Source organism: Drosophila takahashii, chromosome 2L (assembly GCF_030179915.1).
Source record: "Drosophila takahashii strain IR98-3 E-12201 chromosome 2L, DtakHiC1v2, whole genome shotgun sequence".
NCBI classification, from domain to species: Eukaryota; Metazoa; Arthropoda; class Insecta; order Diptera; family Drosophilidae; genus Drosophila; species Drosophila takahashii.
The window spans coordinates 15,813,328-15,838,519 of NC_091678.1; the positions used below are offsets into that span (position 1 = coordinate 15,813,328).

The window sequence follows — 25,192 nt, forward strand, 5'->3', positions numbered from 1 at the left end:
AAACAATCATTCCTAAGTTTATGATCTTATTTAATTTCAAAAATTAAAAATGATTATAAAATATACAGTATTGCGTTGCATTAATTGTTCCGGGGTGTCAAATCTCTTCCAACCAAAGTTTGTTGGTTTTGTGTATTGATAAAGGGAAGAACCGTATCGGAATTTCGTTGAACAAGATTTCCGTGACTCCCCCGGTAATTATGTATACGTATCTTTGTTTCAAACAATGCACCGGCTTAAGCAAAGATAAACAATTGATTAGGGTCGATTTTGGCAGTCAATTACCTATCCATTAAATGAACAATTGCCTTTATCAGATACAAATATACTTCTCTGTGAGTCATTAACTCATAAAAGCCTACAGGCGCCTATAGACGACTAAAGACGACTTCAATTATTTTGTGGTAATAAATTAAAAATATTAAAGACATTAAGGAAAAGAATAATTTATGTTCCTTCAATTTTTAAGGTAATAACAACATAGTGATTAATAAAATTTTATAAACGTTAGGGCGAAGCATGGACGAATGCGTTATTGTAGTTTAATGTTTTATATAAAGGTAATTATTAATTAAAATATGGATGCTACAAAAAAAAAGGGGGCGAAACCGACCACCTATTTTAACTTGCACTTAATTAGTAAATTACATATAAATAGCTGTAACCTTTCTTCTTATCATTTCTTACAATATTTATAATCTTTTCGTAAATCATATAATTGTTTATCTATAATTTAAAAATAACGATTCCGGAAGAAAATCCGCTTTTGCATTGGCGACGCCAGTGTGAATAGGCTTATTCCGTTTATTTACTTTTATTTTGCACATCCCTAACATCGAGTCTCCCATCCCTAAAAGACGACGCCAAAACAAAATAATTTTTTTCACTGCACTTTTGGAAGACATTTAACCATTTCGCCATGTACAACGTAGACTGCATTCCCATTAAGGACATCAAGCCGGGCCTGAAGAACATCAATGTGATCTTTATCGTCCTAGAAGTCGGCGTGGCTACCGTGACGAAGGAAAACCGGGAAGTTCGTAACTTCAAGGTGGGTGAATTCTATCATTTCGCACATGCAGACAAATAATTCCTGACCCAAATTCTATCCATTTAGGTGGGCGATCCCACGGCCTGCATAAATGTCTCGATTTGGGACGAGCCGGGAAAGCTGATAGCCCCCGGTGATATAGTGAGACTGACCAAGGGCTACGCCTCCATCTGGCGACACTCATTGACCCTGTATTCCGGCAAAAACGGAGAGGTGTTCAAGATCGGCGAATACTGCATGATCTTCAACGAGAGCGTCAACATGAGCGAGCCGAAGCGGGTGGAGCAGCAGCCGGTGGCCAATCCCGGTGGCCAATTGGCTACAGTTCCTCCGACCGGAAATCCGGCTGTAGCTGGTGCTTCAGGGCTTCCTGCAAAGGGCGGATCTGCTGGCCTTCCACAGCCCGTGGTGGCAGCCGCTCCAGGCGCTCCCGCTGCCCAGAGCACCGTGACCACAGCTCCCGCTCCGGCAGCCACCAGTGCCCCGCAGACGGCGACGAAAACCGGTACTCGTGGCGGTCGAGGAGGCGGAGGACGGGGTGGCCTCAAGGGTGACAGGCGGTAGGGGATCTAAACACATGAACTAGGAGCAGGAACTAAGCGAACAAGAATTGAACTCTAGCATTAAAGTTTAGCTCAATAAGACCTGTTTACACATGATTGTTTATTACCTAACCCCTTTTGATTATACAATTTACGAACTATGTGTGTACTTATAAAGTCCGAAAGATTTCGTTTTCTAATATTGTACTTTAGATATTTTTATCCAAATATCTGTATTCAGAATCAGTAAATTTAGAAATGTGTAGAAACAATTAACCCGTGCTTAAGTTATGAAAAATGTTTTCTTTATGTTTTATTTGGCAAAATCAAAGACACAAGAAAGGTTTTGAGAGATATTATGTTCTCAAGTCAATAGGTATTGTAACTATGATGCGTATTTAATGTGAGTGTGCGTGGAATTTAGCTTAAGCTTAATATCCTCTGGCGTTGAGCTTAGGCCTTCTTCTTCTTCTCGTAGTAGGCCTGGACGGCTTTCAGGAGGTATCCAACTTCCTCGACGGTCTTGATCTGGTAGTTGGCATAGGTCTTCAGCGTGGGCAGCTCGGAGACACGGAAGGTCTTGCCAATGCCGTGCAGAACCTTGATGGCATCCTCATCGGTGGTATCATCACCCACGTAGATGATCTTTAGGTTCTTGGCCCAGTCGGCGTCGAACTGCTTCTCCAGGATCATCTTGGCGCCCTCACCTGAAAAGGTAAACGGATATTTGTTGTAATAAATTATATTAACTTTTTTATAAAATTTTAAAAAATAAGTTCTTTTTTAGGACCTGTACAAAGTATATAAGAAAACCTTAAAAAAGGTTTACTGTAAATGCCTCAAAATACCAGATCTACTGGGTTTTTAACCTTCTCTTAGTCTTTCGCATTATATATAAAATTTTAAGTCTTACATATTTAATGCCATACATATTTATTTTTGACACGATTTATTTACTTATGCAGCTAATTGTTGACTATTTATATCATACAATTAGCTTATCTCGTATTTTGCGAATGTTTATAAATAATTTTAAGCAATTGTTTACCTTTATTAACTACATTACTTATTTGATTTCTGCCCGCAAAGAAATTAAAAATCATTTCTTCAATTTAAAATTTATTTCAAAATATTGTTTATATCTGTTTAAATGCAACCTGGGGTTGAAGAATGCTCCATTTCTTGTGGAAGCCATGTGGAATGTGTACAAATAACTATGCACTGCTGGAAATCATCCAAAATCGCTCAATAAACAAGCGAGAACAATATTTTCAAATGTCTAGAATTCTTCTCGGCACACATCTTAGATCATATAAATCGCATGCAGCACCAAGAAACCTAACCGAATTTTTCCTCCTCATCTCGGAATTATTTTTAGGTGTCTACGTGGGCGGATCTTTTCTAGTTTTCGTTTCGTAATTTGGTTTGGCCAAGTAAATGAGTGTTTGAATAGATGAAATCGAATCATTTAGCCGGTATGCAGTAAAAATAAGTACATTTGTATATCAACTTTATAGTACAATTAATCCACCTCCGTTTATTATTTTAATTATATACCTCTTCCGTTTGCGGCGTTTAACGCCACATTTTTGTTTAATTGGTGACGCAGTCTATTCACCGATTTCCCACCTCCTTCCCATATTGCAGTTTTCTCTTATTTTTCAGACGGCACCAACAATTCTCCTTCTCCTTTGTATGCGCCCGTCGAGAATTCAAATTTTCACAGAATTGTATCACAACAACATTTTCGAATTTCTGTCGGCTTTTTACTTTTTTGCAATAATTTTGTTCTAGCCCCTATAAATTTATTGCCTTTGGAGGCGTACACCATAATAATTAATTTTTGATTTTCACGCATTTTATACACGAATATATCTGTTTAAATATGTTCCATGTATTTGGTCGCCACGGCTCATTGGCCTGAGCGACAATTCGGATGGGAAATGGGTTGGCTGTCTTCTAGAGGACAGAGGTGACAAGTGGCTTCCATAAATCTCTTCAAGAGGGGTACAAATTTGGTATTCATATTTTTTCGAAAATTTTGGGAATGCAGAAATATTTATGGTTTATATGTTGGGATTAATGCAAACCAAAGATTGAGGACAGTAATCTTTATCAAACCAAATTATTTTAAAAGAATTTCTGATTTGTAAAAAAAAAACATTCTGAACTGTTTACAACATTTTTGTAACTTAGAGGAGCAATTATTACAAAAGAAAACAATTAATGTTAATGATTTGGCCGAATGGATTTTCTAAATATTTTTAATAATTTAAGGAGATTTACTTATTTTTAATAGAATTCGTTATCAAAAAATTCAAGGAAAACGTTTAGTTATTATTATTTTAACAATTTTGTAAATGTATTTTATTTCGAATACAACAAAATTAGAGGGGTATTGCATTTAGGGAGTTGGATTTTCAGATTACTAGCCTAATTTAAAAATTCCTTTTAGTTCGAATAAGAGGGATATTACCTTTTGAAAGTTAAATTTTTAAATTATTTGCAATTTAAATACACCTAAGATTGGGATTTTCTGCCGTAAAGAAAACTACAAATTATTTAAACTTAAGGTTTCCCTTCTATAAAACCACGCATCGTTAGTTGGAAACGTCATGAAATTAAATTGGTTTCGCTTCATTTTGACTTCATTCATCTTTAAAAGAGCTAAAATTACAAACACAGCCTGCCAAACTGAAAAATCTGTTTTTCAAGTGGAACAGAAAACTTTCCTCAAATATTGTGACTCGTAGCAAAAACAAGTGATGAGAAATTATAAAAACGAAAGCGAAATCTTGTGTCTATGAGAAATTACAAAGATTTGTTAATTTATCATAAGGAATCGGGCGAATGACTGACTATATATAAGACGACAAGTATATATAGTTTTAGGCGCGCTTTTGACATCAGTTGGCTGCGGGATGTTTTGTCTACCAAAACATTTTTTTTATATGCGCCGCCTTGCCTTGTATATATATTTTTCGAGACGTTTTAATTTTGTCTGATTTTTGTGAGTGAACTTTTGAGCGGTGTGTGTGTGTGAAAATTTTCCTAGAATATATTTTTTTGTGAAAGACGCCCACGTTGGGTCCCCATCGGGGTATAGAGAAAATAGAGAAATTTTAGCAATAATTAAATCATCGAAGCGTCGAGTCAAAAATCGAATTGTTTCGAGCAGGTGCCGAAGTGCGGAAAGCTAAAAGGAATGCCATGGGGAGACAGCTTTCAAATGGATGGCAACAGTTGGCAAATTGTTTAACGATGACGGTTGTATTAATAGCCCCTTTTGGAGGATCGGGTCCAACTAACCTTTGTCCCAGTTCACGCGGGGCTTGCCCTCCAAGGCGTAGGGAGTCTCGATCAGCTGGAATCCATGGGCCTGGATCAGGGCCTTGGCGTCGGCGATCAGCTTGGCCTTCAGCTTGTCGGTGACGCCCTTGTAGTGATAGGTCACGGAGATCTTCTTGTCCTCCACCCAGGCACCGGACAACACGACCTAAGGGTTAAGAATATGAGTTTAGTATATCGGATTGATCTGCATGATTTTAAACCACTTTCTTTAAGTTTTTCGTTTTAAAATACTTAAATATTATAAATTAAACCCTTCTTTTAATTTTAATTAATGTAAAAATTCTTATTGTGTATTTAAACATTCTCTTGAGTCATTTGCAAAATTTATAATTTTTTTTTATAATTTTTTTAAATTTATCAATTGTTAATTTTTTACTCCATTGGAATTTGAATATTTCTTTTCATAAATTGCTTCCTTTTTTAATAATTTTGAAAGGTTTTTAAAATGTTATGATAGTTTCTCTGACTATCTTTTTAATACAGTTTATTAAGTGTCATTTTTATTTTTGTTTTATTTTTAGGAGGACAGCTTTGCCTTTGATATTTTCACTTAATAAATGTTCTACCCTAATGATGAATATATTCTTTCTCTTCAATTTATTTATAAAAATCCATTTGACTTACCTTTTCCTTGAGCTCAGCCACCAGTTTGTTGTGCTTCTCGAGCAATTCCTCGGGCATTTCGATCTTGAACTTCTTGCCGGAAGGATATTCGACCTCCAGACCGTGGTTGCCGGCATAGGTGACATTGGGGAACTTGAGGTGGTTCTTGATTTCGCTCAATTCGCGGCCGGAGAAGACGCACATGAAGATCTTCTCGTTGGCGGCCAGTTTCTTGATGTTGATCTCAGTATCCTTGGGCATCACGGAGAGCTCCTCGGTAAGAGGGGCCAGAGTGCCATCGTAATCCAGCAGCAGAACCACCTGATCAGTTTCGGGGTTAATGAAGCTGTCGAAAGAACAGAAGTTCTTTAGATCCTGAAATCTCCTGCACGGGTGATCCTCAATAACTCACCCCTCGAGGGCCTTCACGTAGTCCTCCTCCTTCTTCAGTAGCGGGGCCTTTTTTTGCTCAGCCATTTTTATATGTTTCTCAGTTTCTAAGGTGTACGAATTATTTTGTATTTTACGGTTATCGCGCGCCGTGCTGGACGTTCCTCGACCGATTTAATACTAATGACCAGCTATCCCCAGCAGCCATATATCGCTGGCGATCTATAAGTATCCGGCGATCCAATCTCGCTCTCTTCTCGCTTCTGCCTCTCTCAAAATATGCGGTGGCAACTCTGGTCCCGTACGTTGGCCAAGTAATTCCCACAATATTTATGAGGCATATGCGCATAAAAAAACACATTCTATAATGGATCTTCGACTGTATTCGAGGCATTTATATATAATGAAAGAATACACACACGGTTTCCGTCTATATAGCCGCCACTTTCGGTTTTGTGGAGAGCAGGGGGTCCATATAGTGTGTATATATTTTGATGATGTCTTTGATGCACCTTTGTTTGAGGTTGTTTGCTTTTTGGAAGTGTTTCTTGTAAGTTGACACACTTTGTGCTGCCGTTATTAGCCAGATTCTCTCGGTATTATTTAGAAAAAAGAGTAATCTAATTAAAAACTGCGGATTTTGATCATTCACACAACGGAAAAGTCATTTATCTGGATCTATGTTCTTTAGAAAACATTTCCATTCAATGATTTATTTATTTTCTTTTGATCTTCAAACGAAGAGCTTCGAGATTAATGATCAATTTTGTTTCAGATAATCTTGAAATCAACACAAATATTTATTTGCCGGATTACGGAAGTTCGCTTCAAATTAATCTTGACCTGATTCACCAACTTAAAAAATTATTTGACGAGGGCGTAAGGATATAAAATATCAATATTTTTCAAAACAGAAAAAAACAATTTCTCAAATTTTTTGTATTTGTAAATTTTACAGTTCTTAAAATAAAAATAACTTACCACTTTTCCCCTTTTGTTTAATGAGTAGTTATTTATTATTTCCTAATTTGATGTGTAATTTTTTTTTTTTATTAATTTTCACTAACTAAACATTTAAAATTATTTGATATCTAGAAGTACGGATTTTTAGTATTGCTTATGCACAAATCAAATTCAAATTTGTTAATATTAATGAACTCTACAAATTTAATTTTATCGCGAATATCCATTGTTTCTAAAAAATGATAAAATCTAGGAAACATAAACATTAGCTATCCATTTGAGAAGATCGGTCATCACAGCCTGTTTGGGCAATCGGAAATCCGCAAATGTTTGGATATGAGCATCTGCAGAAATTCTAAAAGAGCGACCCAAGCCTCTGAGGACCTAAAACATTTGACAAAATATATAGAATACAAGCAGTTTCAAATAAATTACTATTTGAACTCACCCTCATGGCATCTTCATCGGTGGTATCATCGCCAGCAAAAACAACACTGACCTCCTGTGACCAATTGTCACCAAATTTCTGTTTCAGGATATACAAGGCGGCCTCTCCCTTATTCCAATTTACTGGAGGCTTGGCTTCGATGGCTTCATGGGCCTGATTCGCTCTGAAGCCAAACTTTTTGCAGATCTCCGAAGCCAACTGTTTTAGCTGATCCTTCAGTTCAACGGGAGTATCTCTGTAGTGATAGGTGAGTGACACTTTCTTATCCTCCACCCAAGCTCCATTCTTCTCCACCTTTTCCTTAAGTTCCCGAACCATGTCCGTATAGTTTTTCTGGATCTCGGTCGGCAACTCGTAATCGTGCCTGGAGCCATCGGGATACTCGATTTCCAGTCCATGATTTCCCGCATAAGTTATTCCTTCGATATTCACCTGCTTCTGGACATCTTTGAGACCTCGTCCCGAGATCACAGCCAGGAAAACCTTGGGATGCTTAGCTATCTTGTGAAGTATGGCTTCCAGTTCCACAGGCATTTTGGTTTTGGCGGGATTATCTGCAATGGGGGCCAGGGTTCCGTCATAATCCAAGAGTACGGCAACCGGAATTTCGGAACTTAGATAACTGCAAGAGAATACAGAATATGTAAATAAATTTGAATAAAAATTAAAAAAAATGTTTACAGCTCGAAAAGAAATATTTGAAATTTTTATATTTGTATTGTATTTGTATTTAATTTGACCTTTTCAAATGTTGTTTAAAGAATTCAAAAAATTATTAAAATGATTTTATAAAAATGTAAATTAAAATTGATGAAATTAAGAGGGTTTAAGTTTTGTTTAAAGAAGGAATAAATAAGAAGAGAGTGAGTTAAGTAAGCAGTGAAATGATTAAAGCTAGCGAATTGCTTATCAGTAATTTGCTTTTCATTACATGATTGTATGTCACAAAGGCAAGGTCACACTTCCGTTGTTGATGATTTAATAATTCCCACTTACCCGGGTAAACTCTCTTCGAAACCCTCCAGGTTATTAATAACAGGTGCAACTTGTTTCTCCGGCATTTTCTTAACTTCCTGATAGCTTCTTGTTGCGTTTAGAAGAAAAGCGAAAAAGAATACGACGAATTTCACTGGAATTATTAGGTGAAGAAGATTAGTTCCGCGTTTGGATTTGCCTTATCAACGTGTTGATGTCTCAGTGTCTCAGTTTAAACTGGAAGATTTTCTGGCTGAGACTTGTTTTTATGGCCGTTTGATAGTTCTCACTCGCTGGAGATAAGAAACCCGAATCGATGGGGAGTCTCTTCTCGAGAGATTCTCCCTCTCTTTGGCTAATTATCACCTAAGTAAAATCAGCTCTGAAGATCAAGTCACCTTTGTGCAGTGGAGTGCCTGGAATCTCTCGAGTAGCTATCGACACCTATCCCTGATGGATGTTCGAGGCGGTTTGACTTGCTGTTTCTCCGCCAGCTGCAGTTTTATAATGATCCGTTGATGGAGATTTCCTCAAACATTGTCGCCGAGTTTTTGTGCTATAGAACAAAGGCAATACGCCACCCACTGGCCCCCCGGTTCTCTGATTCAGTGCATCATGCGTTGCCTTCGTGTCCGGTGCGTGCATTGCCTCCTTCTCCCCCAGATCGTAAAGTTCACATTCGAGGGCAATAAAACAAAAACCGAAATTCATAAATACCACCCACAACCCAGAGACATCCCATTTCCATTATGCCCCCTTCCCCTTCTGTACTTTGACCATCCTCGTTAATTAGCAATGAGCATGCAAATCTGGTTATGTCCTCGCCAAATCCCTTTGACGTGCCGATAAGCGTGGCCCTGCAGGAGGTAACCTAAGGACAAAATCCCCTAATCACCCCACCCTTATCCCTTATGTCGACGCGATTTCGGGGCACAAATATTTGTTACATGCAGTGGAATTGATTAGGCGACAACAGTGACTCTAAAAATAGTCACAGCATGGGCGCGACACGCGAAATCTGTGAAAATTGGAGTGGGAAAATTTAGGATAAACCTACCAATCCCTATAGGGCTAACACTTAGGAGACATCGATTTAGTTATGGGAATTAAATAAAGTTGTACCTAAATACACTAAAAATTTCAAACTTACTCTTACTCTTAAGAAAGTTTTTAGCCTTTAATTTACTCATTATTGTAACTATTTTTTTTACTTATTTTTTTTTTTACCATCTGTTAAGGCAGTTCAAATTGAAATTTTTAAATTGACCACATTTACCTTTAAAAAAGAAATTTAAAAAGCGGAATTTAAAACTTTTAAATAGTAAACATAGTTCGATAGATATTTACATTTATTATCTTGTCAACACACAATTGTGGCATCTTCCATTGATCAGAAAATTTTCCAAATTGTAAGTTTTTATCTAACACTCTGCTGGAAATGAACTATAGTCTATAGTATGTAAACCAATAAACCAAACTGCCCGGAAACTCCCCGTCATAAACTGTGTCGTCATTGGCAGTTTCCTAGGGTATTTTCTGCGCTAGTGCCACTTGTAGAGGTTGACTGCCAAAGTGAATCACGCAGTCTGGGGAGTGCAGCATGCTCCAAAAGCATGCTCATACAGACACCAATACCGAAGAGACCCAAAACAAATCCAGACCTGACCAGCCCAAACTGTTTGCTTACGATATAAACACAGTTAAAACTCAGTAGATCGAACCATACAAAAGTAAGCTGATTTCTTGAAGCAGAATATCATTTTGTAATATATACAAAAATTATTTTGTTTTTAAATCACTAATTAATTTAATTATTTTATAATTCATTTTATTCCTTATAAATTGATAAGTCTTTAAAAATAACGTAAAATAAATTGTAAAAACTCTCAAAGTCATAAAAACACTTTATAAAAGTTAGAAGCTAAGTTTTAAAGTTATAATTAATTTTAATGATGGTTGACTGTATTATTATCGGCTTTATTAAAGTGGATTTGAGAGCAGACACCACGCTCATATCTAAACTCAAACAAATTTACTGGAGTTGGAGCCCCCTTAATCGAATCTTTCGATGGGCACGAGCGCAGCTGTCCGACTTTATCTCGCTGCTAATTTCGATCTAATTGGGAGACAACTAATTTTCACATGGTAAACAAGTGTCTGGGAACAGCCTTTCCCCTTTTTCCGAGTCCCCAATGAACAGTGGATAAGCAGCATCCCAGTACTGACACACGAAAATATCTTTATAAATTCGTTTCATTTTCTCACTCACTTTTCCAATGAATTGCACTGATTGACCTGTCACAAAACTTAATTTGGCTAATTTTTCAACTGAAAACTGTCAATTAATCCAAATAAATGTAAGAAATTGCTTTGATTCCGATTTTCTGGTAAATATTTCCCGCAATTGATCGCAATGAATTTTGTTTTTTTCGTTTCTAATTTTTGTTTTGCTTGGCTAGAAAAGCTTTTACAGAAGCTCGCTGACTCAGGTAATAACGAGGGTAATAATGACGGGGTGGGGAAGATTTACTGACCTCCCATAAATAGATTTTTGAAAACAGTTGGCAAAAGGGGGCAGAAAATAAAAAAAAGCTTAAAGAAGGCACAGTGTGCTTCTGTCCTACAAAAATGATTTCTTTAATGTTCAAAGGTGCAAATATTAATAATATAAATATAAGTCGGAATCAGCTCTTAAATATTTTAAAGGTAAAATAAAGATAGAAATTTGCATATTATATGATAATCATCACTCATCCATATGGTTTCGAAGTAAATATATTTTTGATAAACACCAATTAGCATAAGCAAGTTATTCAGCTTGAAAAGATATTCCCCTATCCTTTTCAGCATCTTACCTAACGTAGAGGTGGAACATTTTAAGTGGACTTGAAAGAAGTGGGGGTTGTTGTTTTTGACACCTTTAGGTTTCTTATCCGTAAACAACAAGAATGTAAAGTGACAGATGGGGTTGAAAGGTCGGGGTTTCGGGTCCCTGGGGTTAAGGCTTAAGGTGGACACATAAATCAACCGAAAATCGGTGATGGGGGTCAAAGGGCGTGGGCATCGTAGCCCAAGGCAGTCGAGCGTAAGGCATTAACGTTGGCCAAAATTAATGATTAGCTCGGCTGGCAAAATTCAACCTGTTGCCACTGTCAGAAGCAATTAGTGAACGTGCCACGAGGCGTTTCGATGTCAACAGGTTGCCACATTCCCTGTAGTTGCACACCGCTATTGGGTTGGGTTGGGTTGGGTGGCGACTCTATATAGGAGCTGGGGGTAATATATAGCGGGTTTTTACGGCGTTCCAAGCCGTGTAAACATTTATACCGACGCGTGTGTGTGTGAGCAGAGTGTTTGGCCTAGCATTAGGACATGGCTTATTGCCAATTACATGGAAAATGTTTGCATACTTTTCTTTTTTTTTTTGTGTTTATGTTTGTTTTGTTTCTTGGGTCTAATGTTAAGTGAAGGTCAGTCAGGCAGAAACAAATATTCAATTGCCCCCGTGGTGGGAGAATGTTTGTAATGGAGTCGGCAACATTTTTGCCAGACTCGATAGAAATGAGTAATACTACTACATACATTTTAATGTAAATGCACTTATTATGATTTTACAAAATATAAAATATTGAAAAATGTCATCATCTAATTTAACTTTTTGTAACACACCTTATTTATAAAACATTTTATTTAATTATTTATTGAAGAACAAAAGGCTAATCGTCAGAAAGTTTGTAACTTTTAGCTGCAAGGTTTTTATATCTGAGTGCAATGCCTTTAACACTAAATTCTGACTAGCACAGTGATTGATTGTGTTTGACAGTACACAGAGAAAAAAAAATACCAAAAATAATCATCCATCGGGTATTTTTTCATATCAATTTCGGTCCATCTGTTTTCATATCAAAATGATATTTCCGAACATATGATTTTGTACCATATTGATATGAAATCATACCGTTTTGTTATGGAAAAATTGATATGAAACAATATCAGTTCCATATTGTTCCGTTTTTTTCTCTGTGTACCTATAGTTTAATTTTAAATTGATAAGACGTTCAATGGGATATGTTTCGTAAAGATGTTGCTGGCAACATGTTTACCGGAATATTGCGCGCGCTTTCTGTTTTTGTTGTTGTTCAATTTCATTGCTTCATTCAAGCAACGGCAGCACAGCAGTTGCGACGCGTTACGGACACGAACTTCGGTCGAATTGTTGTCATCCCGGTATCTCGTGGATAGGATACAGTGCACCTCCTCGCCGAACTCTTTTGCATTTTACATTGGTCCACATGTCGCCAGGACTTTCGCGACACCGCTACGAAGGTGGAAAATCGGAGGAAAAGTGGGTGGTGTTTTTATTATTGCCTTACAATGGCAACGCATTGGTCGGCATTGCGTCGCAATAAACCCACTTCGATGGCATCGGCAGCGGTACTAGTTGGATATATAAAAGCATAATTGCTGCGAGCCAGAGGCTTACTACGAATCAGGAAGCTGAAGAGTCAACAATTCGCCAAATTTACTGATTAAATAAAATGCATAAAATAAATAAATTAATATAAGAAGTCTTTTGAAATATGACCAACAAAAAAGTAATACATATAAATAAATAAATTTAAATAAATTATATTAAACCAAGCTACAACAAGACAAAGCACATTAAAAACGTTTAACAATAAACCGTCAAAAAGTATAAGTAACAAAATATTGCCAAATAAAGTTGTTTAAAATAAATATTTAAACTTTGATAAATGAATATTTTATAAATATTTTTTTTAGCAGTGCTAATACTTTATATTTCTTAAACACCAAAAAGTTTAAATGTTGTTCTAGTAAAATGGTTTCGTGTACAAAATAAAAAATTAAAAACAACAAATAAATATATTCTGAGGAAAACAAAATCTTGTTTCATCCAACGGTGCGTATACATAATTATTATTACAACTAAATAAAAATCACAAATTTATGGCAATCAAATTGAACAAAACTTTTTTTTTCATAAAACGTGGCAAACATAACATTTCATAGGCACATAATAAATTAAATCAAAAGTTTTATTTTTCTGCTTGTTTCTAGTTCTTGTTTATTTTGTAAACAATTATGTCTGGCGCAGGGGCGTGGAAAAGGGTGTTTTCGGAGGGACTGACATCAAAAAAGTCCTGAGTAAATAGTTTTTTAAAACTGAAATCAACCAAATACTTGTGATGTTATGCTGAAATATGTGTTTATTTTAAGCCCCCAAAAGTTCCGCTCATGCTCGATTATTATTTGCTTCTCCAGTCGACCTTGACTCGTGTCTCGCCAATGGACGATAACTTTTCACCTGATGCTTTTCTGCATATATTCCTCGATTCTCTTGATTTGTAAATCATTTTAATTGGCTTTGATTGTTGCCACTTCCGCCAAAAAATAAAGTCTTGTGCAAAACTGTTTGACTTTGAAATGGTTTCAGAAATAAAACAAATTGCGGTGTGCCTCTCCATCTCTCTCTGTCTGTTTTTGATTTGTTTGTTTGATATGTTTTAAATTTGGCGGCAAGGTCGCCAGCTTGTCTGTGCAAAAGTGAAATGCAAATTTCGATTTATTTGGCGGTCCACTATGCGTTATCGCATATCTCATTTGGGCGTTGGGTCACGGAAAAGGGTGTCTACGGCGCAGCAAGATTTATTATATCAACAAAACATAATCAGGGGCCCCTTTTCCCCACTATCTGGAAACACCTCGCACCTTCATAAAGTGACTAGTTAATAGCGCCCGATACTGAAGTGCGGTGGCGGCCGGCTCTTACTTTGTGGGATGGGATATAAAGCCACAAACAAAAGCGTTTTATTGCCAGCCGACCGCAGACACGACCAGAGACAGTAGCAAATGATGACAAACGCCATAGCCGCAAAATAATCGAATAAGATAAAGTCTTAGCTAGTGGATGGAGTTTGGAAATGCCCTAGAACTATTTAATTTGTTTGGAAAGTTTGGAAATGCCCTAGAACTATTTAATTTCCATAAACATATTTAATCATTTTTTATACCCTTGTAGAGGGTATTATAATTCCAGTCAGATGTTTGCAACGCAGTGAAGGAGACGTTTCCGACCACACAAAGTATATATATTCTTGATCAGCACCAATAGCCGAGTCTATCTAGCCATGTCCGTCTGTCCGTCTGTCCGTCTAGTCCGAACTAGTCTCTCAGTTTTAAAGCTATCGCGATGAAACTTTCCCGAAAGTCTTCTTTCTATTGCAGGTAGTACATATGTCGGAGCGAGCCGGATCGGACCACTATATCTTAAGGCTCCCATAGGAAAATTCAAACAAATATAATAAAAATCCACTGTAACTTTGTAGGAAGTAGGCGTTTTGATTCTTGACTACTTAAAAACAAAATTGGAATTCCTGGAACTGCACCGAGTAAGCATTACTTTATCTACAAGGGTATATAAGCTTCGGCTGGCCGAAGGTAGCTTCCTTTCTTGTTTCTTCTAAGTTAAGGCTACCTCTTAATTTTCTAGGTACACTGTTTCTTTTCTAATTTATTTACAGGGAATATTTTTCTACAGTTAAATATATTTTTATGGCAAACGATTTCAGTTCCAAAATTGTACAATATTTAATCATTATCTACTATACTCTACTTTTTTAGCAACTTAACATAAAAGGGTTTTTTATAATAAAATCCTCTGGCTTAGAAATAGTAAACCTTACCTCAATCTAACTTCCTATAATGCTAAGCACACAGCAATAACCAATCGTTGAATCCAATACAACCCCCTTCATCTAGGGTATCAAAAATAATTCATCGTTCCGAACAACTGACACAATGAGTGGGTACGACAAGTGCATGGGAATTTTATGAGGATGGGGATCATAAAGAGCAGAAAGCTGGAATCAAGCTAAGGGTTGGGTTGCTGACGGGGGAGGGTTATAACATGTTATGGGGCTCCCTGAGTTATTGATATTTTGCATCTCAGCCTACGACAAGTGGCAAATGTGGCAAGGAATGTCTGAGGCTAAAGAGATTTCTTTCAATTTGTGGCTTCCCTTCTATGCGAAGCGCTGTTCACCATCATAAATTCCATTGATATTTATGAGAAAACCCAATTTTTATTGGAATGAAAGAGGAACGGAAATAAGCAGATAAAAGCCTGCCATATTTGATAATAATTATGCGCAGTGGGTGATGTCTGATATAAGAAAATCCATATTTTCACAGAAAATTTGAACATTTTTGTTTCCTCTTATTACTTGGGAGTTAAGAAAGTGGTTTAAAGTAAGGTTGAAATATTAAATTGTAAATTTAAATTAATCACCCTTTAGCGGTTTAAACGCTTATTTTCTTAAATTTTTGTTTTGTCCGCTCATTATTTTGCAATAAAAGTTTTCTTCCTTCAAAACACGACCCAACTTTAGAACCATCTCAAATATCAAACAGCTTAAAACTGTTTAAGTTTTGTCCTTCACCTTATTTTCCATTTAATCCCTTCACATTTTTTTTGAGCCTTTCCTTTTCGTTGACCATTACATAGCCCTTTTAAAAAAAAAACCCGTGTCTATGTTTACTTAAATGCTTAGTCAACAAAAAATCACCCGTGTGAGTCTAACTAAAAAAAACATTTATGACGCTTGACTTGTATTTATGAGGCTGATTTAGCAATGTCTGCATCTAAGGCTACCCAACAAAAGAGGGAAAGAAATTTCTTTTCATAGACTTATTTTTATATATATTTAAACCCCACTCAAGGTGAATACTTATGTGGAGGAAATTGACCGCCAACTCCGGCGATTTTTACGCATTTTCAATTTCATGGCCGCACAGCAAAACAAACTGAGTGACGGAGAGAAAACCAATGGCAACATTCGCTGTTATTGCACAGTGAAAGAAAATGTCATAGAAATATTTTAATAAAATTATATTTTATTATTAAATTTCTGAATTACAAAGTGGTAATAAAAATTCATATTTATTTTTTCCCTTCAGTAAAAATATTTAGTTATTGCACAAAATTTTTGTATTTTTTTTAATTAATCATGTGACAATCATACATTTTTATCTAAAATAATACATTTTCTTCGTGTGTAAGTGTTGGTAATGTTAACTTGCTGCTCGATACCAAAATGAAATGACAGGCAAAAAACGTGGAAAAAGTGGTTTGGGCAGGGGCATTGAGACTGCTTGGAGTGGGCAACTCCAATCATCAACAATGGGCCGCATGGCAAGTGGCGCACTTCCCATGACCTTAGCCTTAGCCGAAAGTGGAATTGGTTGGCACCATGACAACCCAACAACTCGACACCCAAACCCATCGCCCCCTCATTTCCTGAACAACCACTTGTTGGCTGGGCAGTTTGATTTGTTTTCCGTGGAACTCCAAACGGCATAATCATCCTCATCAACCCAATCAACTTTCGGGCTAGGACAACTACAGCAGCCCAACACGTGCCAAAAAATAAGAAAAAAAAGGGGGAAGGGCATTCAGGGTGTTGAAAATCGGGGAGGAGGAAAACTATAGAGTACCGCAACTCAATTTCGTCTGGACCCCGAATTATTTTGAGTGCGCAATAGAGCCGCATGTGTTGTGTTGGTAAACATAACAACCAGGTCAACAACCCAGTGGGTCCTAACTCATTTCATCGTCTCGCTGCTGGGGTTTTCATTTTCAATGCCTTTGCCAAGGTCCGGTCGTCGTCCTGATAATTCAGACATGCGAGTGTCCTGTCATTACCTGACATAAGGGGCACTCGATGGTTTGGGGTAAGTTTAGGGTGCGATGAAAGATAAGTTGATGGGGCTAACAACGCAAATGTGGGATAGTTTTTGGCAGTAAAAGTATAAGTGTCATAATTCTGGGTTAGTTTGTTAGGACGGAAGGTGTTTCTTTTGTTTTAAAATTAATTAACAACCCAGGTAACAGCCTTGAATTTTTAGGATTAGCATCAAATCAGCATAGGTGTTTAAATTTCATATTTATTTAGTTGTCTAAAACACAAGAAAATAAAGACTTAATTTATTAAATACTTTCAGAAATATTTACTGTCCTTTTTTAACTAAAAACAATTTTTTCAAGTTAAAGTTAAAGTATCCGTTCGTCATAAGACCAATCTACCCACCCGTTATGTAATTCAAACATATCAATTTAATTTTAAAATTGATGTCTATTTCGGGCAAACACTAAACCACTCAATTATCTTTCCATAAATACGTACTTGTTGCTTCCTCAACTGCAATGACTTGTATTTTCTTTTTTCAAGAGACCCCAACATTTTAAAGCATTGCCACAGAAACCAGTCGTTTCCATTTGATTTCATTTATTGGCCATCGATGCTGTTACATGACGAATACCCTTAACCATCTCTTGTAGAAATTCTGGGAAACTCATTAGTGTGCGCTCGAGCTGCTGCTTTACACCTTGCTTCAGTGCATCCCCCTTTGCCTGCTCACCTTCAAATCATCTCTTGTTCAAGGACCTCACCCATCATCCTTCTTAGTCTTAAAAAAAATATTCTGAGCAATAAAAAATGAATCGAAAGGAGTGTGGGATAGTGAGTGAAATGTAATGGAGAAGCAAGAATAATATTAATTCACGAGTTCCATAGCATACTTTTGGGCGTGTGAAAACCAAAACATGGCAGCCAGACTTCCTTTCAAGAAAACTTCCACCGAAATGTATAATTAAATACAAATTAGCAGGGAAGCACAAAAGTTTTTCCCTTTTGGGGATTAAAAACGTCTGGCTACAGACAAAACTTTCCGGATCGGCTTAAAGCCCGCCCCCAAAAACCACTTGATGCTGGGCATTACGTATACGCCACGTTGGCATTGGTAATGCGGCAGCTGGTCTGAAGGAATGGGAATCTGAGCTCGAGCCAGGAAAATAGGAAAGCGGGAAAACGCTTCATTAAGCACGCACCGTCGAGTGTTTGAGTTTCAAATCCAACTAATTAAAATCTACGCAGCAAAACTTGGAGCGGAGAAAGCACAGCAATCGTGCGGCTCTGGTTTTCAGATGAGGTGAGGTAAGCTGGACTTAGTTTCGCCCACAACTCGTCTGCGCCGTCGAGTTCATTTGTTTCACTTTGTCTACGAGTTTGCTACAATTCAATACCTTGGCTGCCCGGCGAAACCTTAAAAGATGTGCAATTATTCTTGAACCAAAAATACGTTTTAATTACTTAGAAATAGTGATTGATCTTTCCCAAAAGGTAATTGAGATGGCTGCGCTTTACAAATATTAAATAAATTTAAAAGGGATGAAAATAATATTTGTATAAATATAATTATTAAAGGGGAATGGCTTTAGTTGCTGAGTAATTATGGAATCTTTTCTATAATGAAATTTAGCTGACAGCATCTTTAGAAAATACAATTTATTAAGTAATTACTGCGTAATGGGATGAAAATAATAGTTGCATTAATAATTCTAGTTTAGTTGGCTATTCACTGGTCTAGCTTTTATGAAATGTTATTGATTTGTTAGGAAATCTAAGAATTATTGTCAGAATAGTAGCTATTCAAAAACTAATTTTACTGATATTTGTTTTTCATAAACATAAGTATATTTATCAGCAGTTATTTATCACTGCACTATGAAGTATTTTCGCCACTTTATTATACATAAGTAACACAAATGCTGGCACGTGTCATTGAACTGAGCCAAGAACTTCTCCACACATATGTCCACAAATGAAGGACTCATCGATATCCGGAACTGAAGGACACGAAATGAACAAGTGACATTTCGTTCGAGACAAGTGATAATTGATATTTTATTGTTGTCACTTGTTGCTCGTTTCTCAGAAAGTAGTTGTGCCATATTTTGATATCCTTTGACATCCTGCGCTAATCGGCTAGCGGGGAGTGTCCTTATTATTTATAATAATGACCATGACAATGGCCAAGGACAACGCGGTATCCTGCATTTCCCGCTTTTTTCTGCGTCTGCGGCTGTTTCTGGAGGACAGCGCAGAAAGTGTCCAATAAATGTTTCATAGTTGTCGGTAGTCTGACATTGTTGACCTTATCAAAAGCACAAACACTCTTCCTCCCACATCCACACCCGACATATGTGTGTAGAAATGTCCATGGGTGGCTATAAAAAACACACAAACCGCACGTCTTTTGTTTAGCGTTTGTTCCTGCTGGGTTTTGAAATTTGAGCACTTAAAAAAAACGTAAGGAACATAAATATCAACAAGGACAATTATCGAAATATTTTAAGCTGAAAGGTTTAATTCGATTAAAACCTAATCTACTTTAAGTTTTATTTATTATGACATTTATCAATACAATAATTGTGTAATTTATTTACTTACTTTAGAGTATTTTTAATAATTAAAACTTTAATAATTAAAACGTAATTAATTGAAATTTCTATGTAAATGTCGAAAACATTTTTCTTTTGAGTGTGGTGTACAAGATTGGCCTGTCTTTGTTGTGTTCAGGCGGGATAAATATGCAATATTGCTGGAAGTTGATGTCCGAAATTAGAAAGCGAGCTAGTCTAGTCCCATTCTTTAGTGCAGAACCATTTTGATGTGGGTTAAGGAGCTCGGAGATAGCCATAACAGCATCAGGAATTTTGGGTCAACAAAGGTCGTGTCACTCAGTCCCAACAGACATATTGTCTCGGAAATACGAGACGTTAACACCCAGACCCAAACCAAATACCGAAGATACCCTGGAATAGATTAAAATGTCATATTAGCATTTTGTGTTTAAATAATATAATATAATAATATAAGTACTCTAATAAATATTTTAAAATTTAAAATAAATAATAATGTGTCTATAATGCAATTATTGAAGACCCATAGCTATTCTGCTTTGTTTTATTTTATTCTTATGAAAAATATGATAGTTTGTAGATTAAATTAAACTGAATAAAATATTTTTTATTAGTTCTGTACATTCTAAACTTAATACAAATAAAATGAATATAATATAATTTTATCACATTCAAAATATGGGTATTCCCAAGTCGCATGAATAACTTTTCTTCTAATATTCTTCTCACTTGGACAACGTTTTTTATTATATTTTCCAGACTATTGTTCCTGGTATCTGCAATGAATGCCACCTCGCCAAAGTCATCGCTGGTCAAGTTGGGCCTGCATACCAACAAACAAAAGACTCTGAAGGTTATGGTCTTGGGCCAAAGTGGCGTGGGAAAAACGGGTGAGTTCTCCGCTCACCTCCCAAAAAAAAAGGAATTCCAAACTTAAGGGACTTTTCAAATTTAGCCATGGTGGTGCGTTTCATTACCCGACGCTTTATTGGCGAATATGATCCTAATTTGGAGAAGATTTACACCTGCCAAACCACGCTGGACAAGGAGCAAATCCAGTTTGACATTCTGGATGCCACCGGTCAGCTGCAAGTGGGTTTTAAATTTCACTTGAAGTTCTCAAGTATTTATTTAAAATATTTACTTTTTAGGAGCTAGATGGCGTTAGTCTGGAGTCTAATATTCGCTGGGCCGACGCCTTTATTCTTATGTATTCCATCACAGACAAGTGTTCCTTCGATGAGTGCAGTCGCTTAAAGTTCCTCATCAATTACAACAAACGGAGACGCAAGTTGGGCTCGGCCAGTAAAGTGAGTAATGGTAATCTCTTAGTTTCATTTATAATATTTACTTCGTTTTCCAGGACTACATATTGGATATTCCTGTCATATTGGTGGGTAATAAGACAGATCAACCGGGGGATAGAATGGTGAGCTTAGAGGAAGGTCAGCGTCGGTTTAAAGAGCTATCCTGCGCCTGTTTTCATGAGATTTCCGTTAGGGAGAGTGTTGATCAGGTAAGAAGAAAAATCAGTTAATACAAACATTATTTATAAATATATTGAAACTAGAGAACTATTATATTTTATTACTATTTTTATCAAATCCTTTATTTTAGGTTCAGAACGTCTTTCGCGATGTTTTTCGCTTTTGGCGGGTCTTCAGTAAATTCCCAAAGCTCAAGCGCTCTACAAGCGATGTAGCCAATACGGATGGGGTGCTTACCCCCGATTCGGGATCCTGTTCCTTCTACGACGCCTCGTCCTTGGGCGCCGGTCGACGTTCCTTTCTGGTCATCGGAAGCGCCTGCTTGGAGGAGAGCAGTGGTGACCACACGGAGTCCACGGATGAGATTGCCAGCAGTAGTTTGAGCAGTTCGCGCAGCGATATCGATGCCCCTTTTCGAAGTAGAGCTTCAACGGATGGAACTCTGTTGTCGCGACCGCGGAGATGGAGGTATCCACCGCCAGGATGTTTATTGCCACACACGAATCGCGTGGAGCGACGGATGAGCATCTCCACCAGGGGCAGCAACGCCAGTTATTGAGAGGGGATTTTAATCCGGGGCGGGTCGAGCTTAGTTAGTCAAAGTGTAGCGACAAATATATAGCTAGATGTTATTGTCATGGAAAGCAGTTCGTTTTTTTTTGGGAGGGAAATCTTAACGGTTTTGGAATCAATTACAAAGGCGTCGAAAAGTATGCAGTGAAAAAAGGATCGAACTGTTTTAGAAGTAAAAGCTGTATTGGTAAACATTTTTGATACCTTGTTTCCGAAAATTAAGAAATCTAAATAAAAATTCGGATATCAAAATTCTATATATAATGATTTTATTATCCTTACATATATTTGTTTTAATTAATTGTAACTAAAGGTGCTGAAAATCACTTTATTTAATAACTTTTTAAAAGGTAATTGCTAGCACTGACGTATATATTTAGTCGAATAGCAATTACACAACATAACAAAGCAAAAAACAAGCTAGTCATCGTCGATTTTGAGCAGATATTCCTCGGCCCGCAAGGCCAGTTCTCGGATATTCCTCAGACAACCAGCGGCGGCCAACTGGAGCTCCTTATTGGTGGATCCAATGCACTCCAGCAGGAAGGGAACAACTCCACTCTAAAGGAAGTTAAATAATAAAGTAGATTAAATTGGGAAAAGTTTGCTCAAAAATATTAAATTATAAATAATATTTTTCGAAATTAGTAAGCTACTAAAGTAGATTCCCACCTGGTGCATGGTAATGCAGTTCTGCGGATCCATCGATAGCTTCTCCAGGGCCATGGCCGTGCTGCGATGCACGAGGGGATTGTCGCTGGTCATGTAGGTGACAATTGGGGTCACCGTGCGCAGGCGTCCCAGCTCCTCGGTGTTATTGCCAAAACAGGCACAGGCGGCCACGGCGGCGGCCAAGTTCATGCGCAGCAGATCGTCGGTGGTCTGGACAAGATCGGCCAGCTTATAGATGACCCGCAGATCGGTTAGGATGGCCAGATTGGTTTGATCCTGGGCAATAGTAGCGATGGCCGCACAAACGGCGGATAGAACCATAATATCCTTGGACTTTAGGAGACCCACCACCAGTTCCATGGCGCCCACCAAGCTCCTCACCAATTCGGCGGAGTCGTTGGCATTACGAACGCAAGGGCAAATGGCATAGGCTGCATGGGCCTGAACCCTTGTGCTGGTGTTCTTCAACAGAGACCAGATCAGTCGAACCGCATCTAGATCCTCCAGGATCCTCATGCTCTCCGGATCCTCGGCGCACTCCTTCAGACCCTTGGCCAGATTTTCTAGGAGTGGGGCGTGCGAGCTGTTGAGCAGCGAAACCATGGCTGGCAATCCTCCAGCCTGACGCAATTGCTCCCGGTTGCTCTGGAACCTCACGCATTCCGAAAGAGCTCCAGTGACATTGGTCAGCACCTCGTCACACTCGTCATTCAGCAGGGCCACCAAGTGGTTGACCGTCCTCAGTTGATCCAATACCTTGACATTCGCATCGGTAACGGCGCACATCCAAATCGCTCCAGTGGCGCCCCTCAAGAGGGGTTTATTGTCCCTTAAGTTCTTGTCCTTAATGATCGTAACCAGGGGCTCCAAGCCGCCAGCCTCCCTAACCAAATCCCTGGTATTTCCATCGAAGGCACACTTGTATATCGCTGTACTGCCCTCCATCTTTAGTTCGGTGTTCTCGGAACTCAAATGGGTCACAATGTCGGGAATCATGCCTTCGGTGGTGATGGCCAGTTGGAATTTCGGCTCCGAGGAGCATTTGCGAACGGTGCCCATTATGGGGATGACCACATCGATGTGGCAGGACTTCAGAAGCTGAGCCATTAAAGGAACGATTCCGCTCTTGCGCATCTGCTCCATGTTGTGCTTGGAATCGGCCAGGGTGAAAAGGGCTCGGGCTCCAGCTCGTGTCATATCCAGCGATTCTAGATCATCGGCACTCAGTGTGTCACGAGGGGTCTTTAAAATGCTGTAACGGTTTCAGGTATTTCTTATGGATTGCTCTCTGAATTTAGCTTGAAAATTTATCTTTGAAAATATGTTTTTTAAAACTATTTTGTTAATTAAATATTGAATATTTTTTTTGTTTCAAAACTATAGTTTGATCATTTTTTATATTTCGTACCATGAAATGCTGAAACATGTTCAGGTAATTCTGACGAATTTGTTTCTGAATTTATCTTGAAAATATATCTTTGAAAATATGTTTTTAAAACTTTTTGTTAATTAAATATTGAAATATTTTTTTTTGGTTTTAAAACAGCGGTCGGCACACACATACGTTGACATTTTGTTTTATATTTGTGTGAGTAATTTGCACTGGGCAGCTCATCGATGTGTGTGTGCAGACCGCTGTTCTACGTTATACATGTGCGAGCAGCGCGGCGGCAGAACAAAACCCTATGCTCACTTAATAGGGCGCTGCCGACCGCTGTTTTAAAACTATGATCATTTTTTATATTTCATACCATTAAATGCTTTCATGATGGATTGCTTTCTGAATTTATCTTTGAAAATATGATTTTAACACATTTTTTAAAATAAATATTGAAATATTTTTTGGTTTTAAAACTAGTTTGATCATTTTTTATATTTCATACCATGTTTAAAAATCGCCATGAGCACACAAAAACCTGTTAAAAAACCTCTTCTAGGTATTAGGTAACTCACCTCAATTTAATATCGATGAGATCCACCAGCTTGGGGATTCCCCCGCAGGTGCGCACATACTTCCTCGCCAGTCGCACTTTGCACACATTCGCCAGTGTTTCGGCTGCCATTGTCTTTAGATCCTTCATCGAGGAGTTCAAAATGTCCACTATCAGCGGAATGCCATCCAAGTCCACGATGGTCTTCCTTATATCGATGTTCAGTGTGATATCCGAGAGAACTGTGAGGGCACCCAAACAGCACTTGGTGTCGCTGCACTCCAGAATATTTACCAGGACATCGAGCCCCCCGATGTCCGAGATGGCGAACTGATTGATCTGGGTACTCAGATCGTAGTCCTTTAAGCAGCACAACGATACTATAGTGGCTGTCTGATTGCCCGCCTTGATGTACTTGACCAGTTTCTGGATATTATAATAGTCGGCCGGAATTTCAGAGGCCCGTGCCACTTCCTTCCAGCGGTCCTCCTCATCCGTGTCCGACTCCACCTCCGTGGTATCCGAATCCTCGGCGATCACCTGCCGCTTGTCCTTGGAGAACCGATTCGGACAGGATCCGCACTGTTCCCGAATTTTTCGGCCCCGCTGATGAGAAGTCCCGCTACTGGTGACAATCATCTTCTTTTGTGGTGGATTCCTTGTGGGATTTCTCAAATATCTATCGGTATGCCGGGTTCTTTGTCCTATGTATGGGAATTTATTGTGTTTTTTTGAGTGAGAGAATTTTTGGGCTAGGCAATTGATTTAACACGGCATGTTGCTAAGGTAACCAAGTGAAATTTAAAAAATGCCCCCGATAAAGATAAAGATATCGATAAGTCATAAAAGGTTATAATTGTTGGAAACAAAATAACTATACTTTATTTATTCCAACTCTTGTGGTTCAATATAATCCTATACATAA

The 25,192-nt window shown here is 37.9% G+C and overlaps 5 protein-coding genes across 7 annotated transcripts; 2 read left to right on the forward strand and 3 right to left on the reverse strand.

The window, feature by feature from the left end:
- Window positions 1-863: 863 nt before the first annotated feature.
- Window positions 864-1,895, forward strand: LOC108062457 (SOSS complex subunit B homolog). Its single transcript, XM_017149152.3, has 2 exons — window positions 864-1,051; window positions 1,118-1,895. Exons 1-2 carry the CDS (start codon window positions 920-922, stop codon window positions 1,613-1,615), a joined length of 630 nt encoding a protein of 209 aa, XP_017004641.2. The 5' UTR covers window positions 864-919; the 3' UTR covers window positions 1,616-1,895.
- LOC108062456 (uncharacterized) lies at window positions 1,877-6,132 on the reverse strand. The gene is made up of 4 exons (XM_017149150.3): window positions 5,960-6,132; window positions 5,569-5,893; window positions 4,903-5,089; window positions 1,877-2,300 (listed from the first exon to the last, which is right to left on the reverse strand). Exons 1-4 carry the CDS (start codon window positions 6,022-6,024, stop codon window positions 2,047-2,049), a joined length of 831 nt encoding a protein of 276 aa, XP_017004639.1. The 5' UTR covers window positions 6,025-6,132; the 3' UTR covers window positions 1,877-2,046.
- Window positions 6,133-6,978: 846 nt separating this feature from the next.
- Window positions 6,979-10,739, reverse strand: LOC108062455 (uncharacterized). 3 transcript variants are annotated; one of them, XM_070211537.1, is made up of 4 exons: window positions 10,593-10,739; window positions 8,345-8,477; window positions 7,349-7,970; window positions 6,979-7,284 (listed from the first exon to the last, which is right to left on the reverse strand). In XM_070211537.1, coding segments are annotated over exons 1-4 (891 nt in total). In that variant the 5' UTR covers window positions 10,594-10,739; the 3' UTR covers window positions 6,979-7,149. The 3 variants fall into 3 exon arrangements, with proteins under 3 accessions (XP_070067638.1, XP_070067639.1, XP_044250970.1); XM_070211538.1 differs by lacking the exon at window positions 10,593-10,739 and adding an exon at window positions 8,722-8,842; XM_044395035.2 differs by lacking the exon at window positions 10,593-10,739 and having other exon boundaries at window positions 8,345-8,611.
- A 3,981-nt stretch (window positions 10,740-14,720) lies between these two features.
- LOC108062435 (ras-related and estrogen-regulated growth inhibitor-like protein) lies at window positions 14,721-21,735 on the forward strand. The gene is made up of 6 exons (XM_017149094.3): window positions 14,721-14,733; window positions 20,364-20,494; window positions 20,560-20,696; window positions 20,756-20,914; window positions 20,968-21,120; window positions 21,222-21,735. Exons 2-6 carry the CDS (start codon window positions 20,386-20,388, stop codon window positions 21,648-21,650), a joined length of 987 nt encoding a protein of 328 aa, XP_017004583.1. The 5' UTR covers window positions 14,721-14,733; window positions 20,364-20,385; the 3' UTR covers window positions 21,651-21,735.
- A 283-nt stretch (window positions 21,736-22,018) lies between these two features.
- On the reverse strand, window positions 22,019-25,059 carry gudu (Armadillo repeat-containing protein gudu). The gene is made up of 3 exons (XM_017149093.3): window positions 24,290-25,059; window positions 22,337-23,588; window positions 22,019-22,225 (listed from the first exon to the last, which is right to left on the reverse strand). The coding sequence occupies exons 1-3, from the start codon at window positions 24,904-24,906 to the stop codon at window positions 22,085-22,087; spliced, it is 2,010 nt and encodes a 669-aa protein (XP_017004582.2). The 5' UTR covers window positions 24,907-25,059; the 3' UTR covers window positions 22,019-22,084.
- Window positions 25,060-25,192: the final 133 nt, after the last annotated feature.

Excerpts from the sequence above, each read along its gene's own strand:
- LOC108062435 (XM_017149094.3), top strand. The coding sequence starts at position 20,386 with ATGAATGCCACCTCGCCAAAGTCATCGCTGGTCAAGTTGGGCCTGCAT. Across the intron at positions 20,495-20,559 it reads AAGTGGCGTGGGAAAAACGG|CCATGGTGGTGCGTTTCATT; the intron begins GTGAGTTCTCCG and ends TTTCAAATTTAG. Across the intron at positions 21,121-21,221 it reads TTAGGGAGAGTGTTGATCAG|GTTCAGAACGTCTTTCGCGA; the intron begins GTAAGAAGAAAA and ends CCTTTATTTTAG.
- LOC108062456 (XM_017149150.3), bottom strand. The coding sequence starts at position 6,024 with ATGGCTGAGCAAAAAAAGGCCCCGCTACTGAAGAAGGAGGAGGACTAC. Across the intron at positions 5,894-5,959 it reads TACGTGAAGGCCCTCGAGGG|CTTCATTAACCCCGAAACTG; the intron begins GTGAGTTATTGA and ends TTCTTTCGACAG. Across the intron at positions 2,301-4,902 it reads CCGCGTGAACTGGGACAAAG|GTGAGGGCGCCAAGATGATC; the intron begins GTTAGTTGGACC and ends TTACCTTTTCAG.
- LOC108062457 (XM_017149152.3), top strand. The coding sequence starts at position 920 with ATGTACAACGTAGACTGCATTCCCATTAAGGACATCAAGCCGGGCCTG. Across the intron at positions 1,052-1,117 it reads GGGAAGTTCGTAACTTCAAG|GTGGGCGATCCCACGGCCTG; the intron begins GTGGGTGAATTC and ends CTATCCATTTAG.
- LOC108062455 (XM_070211537.1), bottom strand. Across the intron at positions 7,971-8,344 it reads TTCGAAGAGAGTTTACCCGG|TTATCTAAGTTCCGAAATTC; the intron begins GTAAGTGGGAAT and ends ATTCTCTTGCAG. Across the intron at positions 7,285-7,348 it reads CCGATGAAGATGCCATGAGG|GTCCTCAGAGGCTTGGGTCG; the intron begins GTGAGTTCAAAT and ends CAAATGTTTTAG.
- gudu (XM_017149093.3), bottom strand. The coding sequence starts at position 24,906 with ATGATTGTCACCAGTAGCGGGACTTCTCATCAGCGGGGCCGAAAAATT. Across the intron at positions 23,589-24,289 it reads CTCATCGATATTAAATTGAG|CATTTTAAAGACCCCTCGTG; the intron begins GTGAGTTACCTA and ends AAACCGTTACAG. Across the intron at positions 22,226-22,336 it reads ACTGCATTACCATGCACCAG|AGTGGAGTTGTTCCCTTCCT; the intron begins GTGGGAATCTAC and ends AACTTCCTTTAG.